Source organism: Mus caroli, unplaced genomic scaffold (genome assembly GCF_978045245.1).
Source record: "Mus caroli unplaced genomic scaffold, Mus_caroli_1 scaffold_9, whole genome shotgun sequence".
Taxonomy (NCBI): Eukaryota; Metazoa; Chordata; class Mammalia; order Rodentia; family Muridae; genus Mus; species Mus caroli.
The window spans coordinates 129,062,192-129,063,756 of NW_028227264.1; the positions used below are offsets into that span (position 1 = coordinate 129,062,192).

Genomic DNA, 1,565 nt, shown 5'->3' on the forward strand with positions numbered 1-1,565 from the left:
TATATTGCTTAAACAAATGTTAACATTGCTTTGTCCTAATTAGACATGAAGTAAAAATTGCTGACTTTATATTCCATTTTCTAATGACATGACTTACAATACAAAAATTTCTCAACACCTCCTGTTATACATAAGAGGCCATTAAGTAAGCTGCACTCATAAACACACACTAAAACTATGTGATAATAATGTTCATATCTAATTGTCATGAAGTAGAGAAGATATTTTAGAACTGTATTTGTTAGAATGACATTATTCTAAGCCATATTTTTCAATTCCTTTGACAGATATTTTTTACCCTAAATACCTTTAAAAGAGGGAATAGAAGAGGAAGCAGCATCAGGAAGGGGGAGAAGAGAGAGGATATGAATCACACAGAAATTACAGAATTCATCCTCTTAGGCCTTTCTGATGACCCTGACCTTCAGATTGTGATTTTCCTCTTTTTATTAATCACATATATGTTAAGTGTCATTGGAAACCTGACTATCATTGTTTTGACCTTCATAGACTCCCATCTACAAACACCAATGTATTTCTTCCTCCGGAATTTTGCTTTCTTGGAAGTCTCATTTACAAGTGTATGTATCCCTAGATTTCTGGGGTCTATTGTCACCCGGAATAAGACAATTTCCTATAACAACTGCGCTGCCCAACTCTTTTTCTTTATCTTCATGGGCGTGTGTGAGTTTTACATTCTCACTGCCATGTCCTATGACCGCTATGTTGCCATCTGTAAGCCCCTTCACTACACAACCATCATGAACAGGAAACTCTGCACCTTGTTTGTGTTGTGTGCCTGGCTGGCTGGTTTTCTGACTGTTTTCCCACCTCTTATGCTTTTGCTCCAGCAGGATTACTGTGCTTCTAATGTCATTGATCATTTTGCATGTGACTTTTTCCCCCTCTTGCAACTGTCTTGCTCAGATACATTGTTTCTAGAAGTGATTGGCTTCTATGTTGCTCTTGTTGCTCTTCTGTTCACTTTGGCATTGGTGATTTTATCTTACATGTACATTATCAGGACTATTTTAAGAATTCCATCTACCAGCCAGAGGAAAAAGGCTTTCTCCACCTGTTCCTCTCACATGATTGTCATCTCCCTCTCTTATGGAAGCTGTATATTCATGTATGCTAATCCCTCTGCAAAAGAAAAGGCCTCATTGACCAAAGGCGTGGCAATTCTCAATACCTCTGTTGTTCCCATGTTAAACCCCTTCATATATACACTAAGGAACCAGCAAGTAAAGCAAGCATTCAAAGGTGCAGTACACAAACTAGTATTTTCTGTAAGCAAATGAAATTAAAAGTACATTAAAAATAAAGAACTCTATTAAGATGTAACGAATTATATAATCTTGAAATTATTAAGTATCCTTGTTCTCTGATAGTTTCTTTGTGTGTTATTGTAGTAATGTTATAGTTTCACAGTTTATTTCTCTTATCTCTACAATCAAATATATATATAATACATTGTTGTTTTGAAATCTTTAATAGATGTAGACAGCACAAGAAAATCCAAAGCCATACCAAATCCCAGTACTGAGAGGAAACTCAGACACAAT

General features: G+C 35.8%; 1 protein-coding gene across 1 annotated transcript; it reads left to right on the forward strand.

Moving 5' to 3' along the window:
* Nucleotides 1–365: 365 nt before the first annotated feature.
* LOC110303225 (olfactory receptor 6C3) lies at nt 366–1,314 on the forward strand. The gene has a single exon (XM_021174239.2). The coding sequence runs from the start codon at nt 366–368 to the stop codon at nt 1,299–1,301; it is 936 nt and encodes a 311-aa protein (XP_021029898.2). The 3' UTR covers nt 1,302–1,314.
* Nucleotides 1,315–1,565: the final 251 nt, after the last annotated feature.

Coding starts and splice junctions, on each gene's coding strand:
- LOC110303225 (XM_021174239.2), top strand. CDS start 366: ATGAATCACACAGAAATTACAGAATTCATCCTCTTAGGCCTTTCTGAT.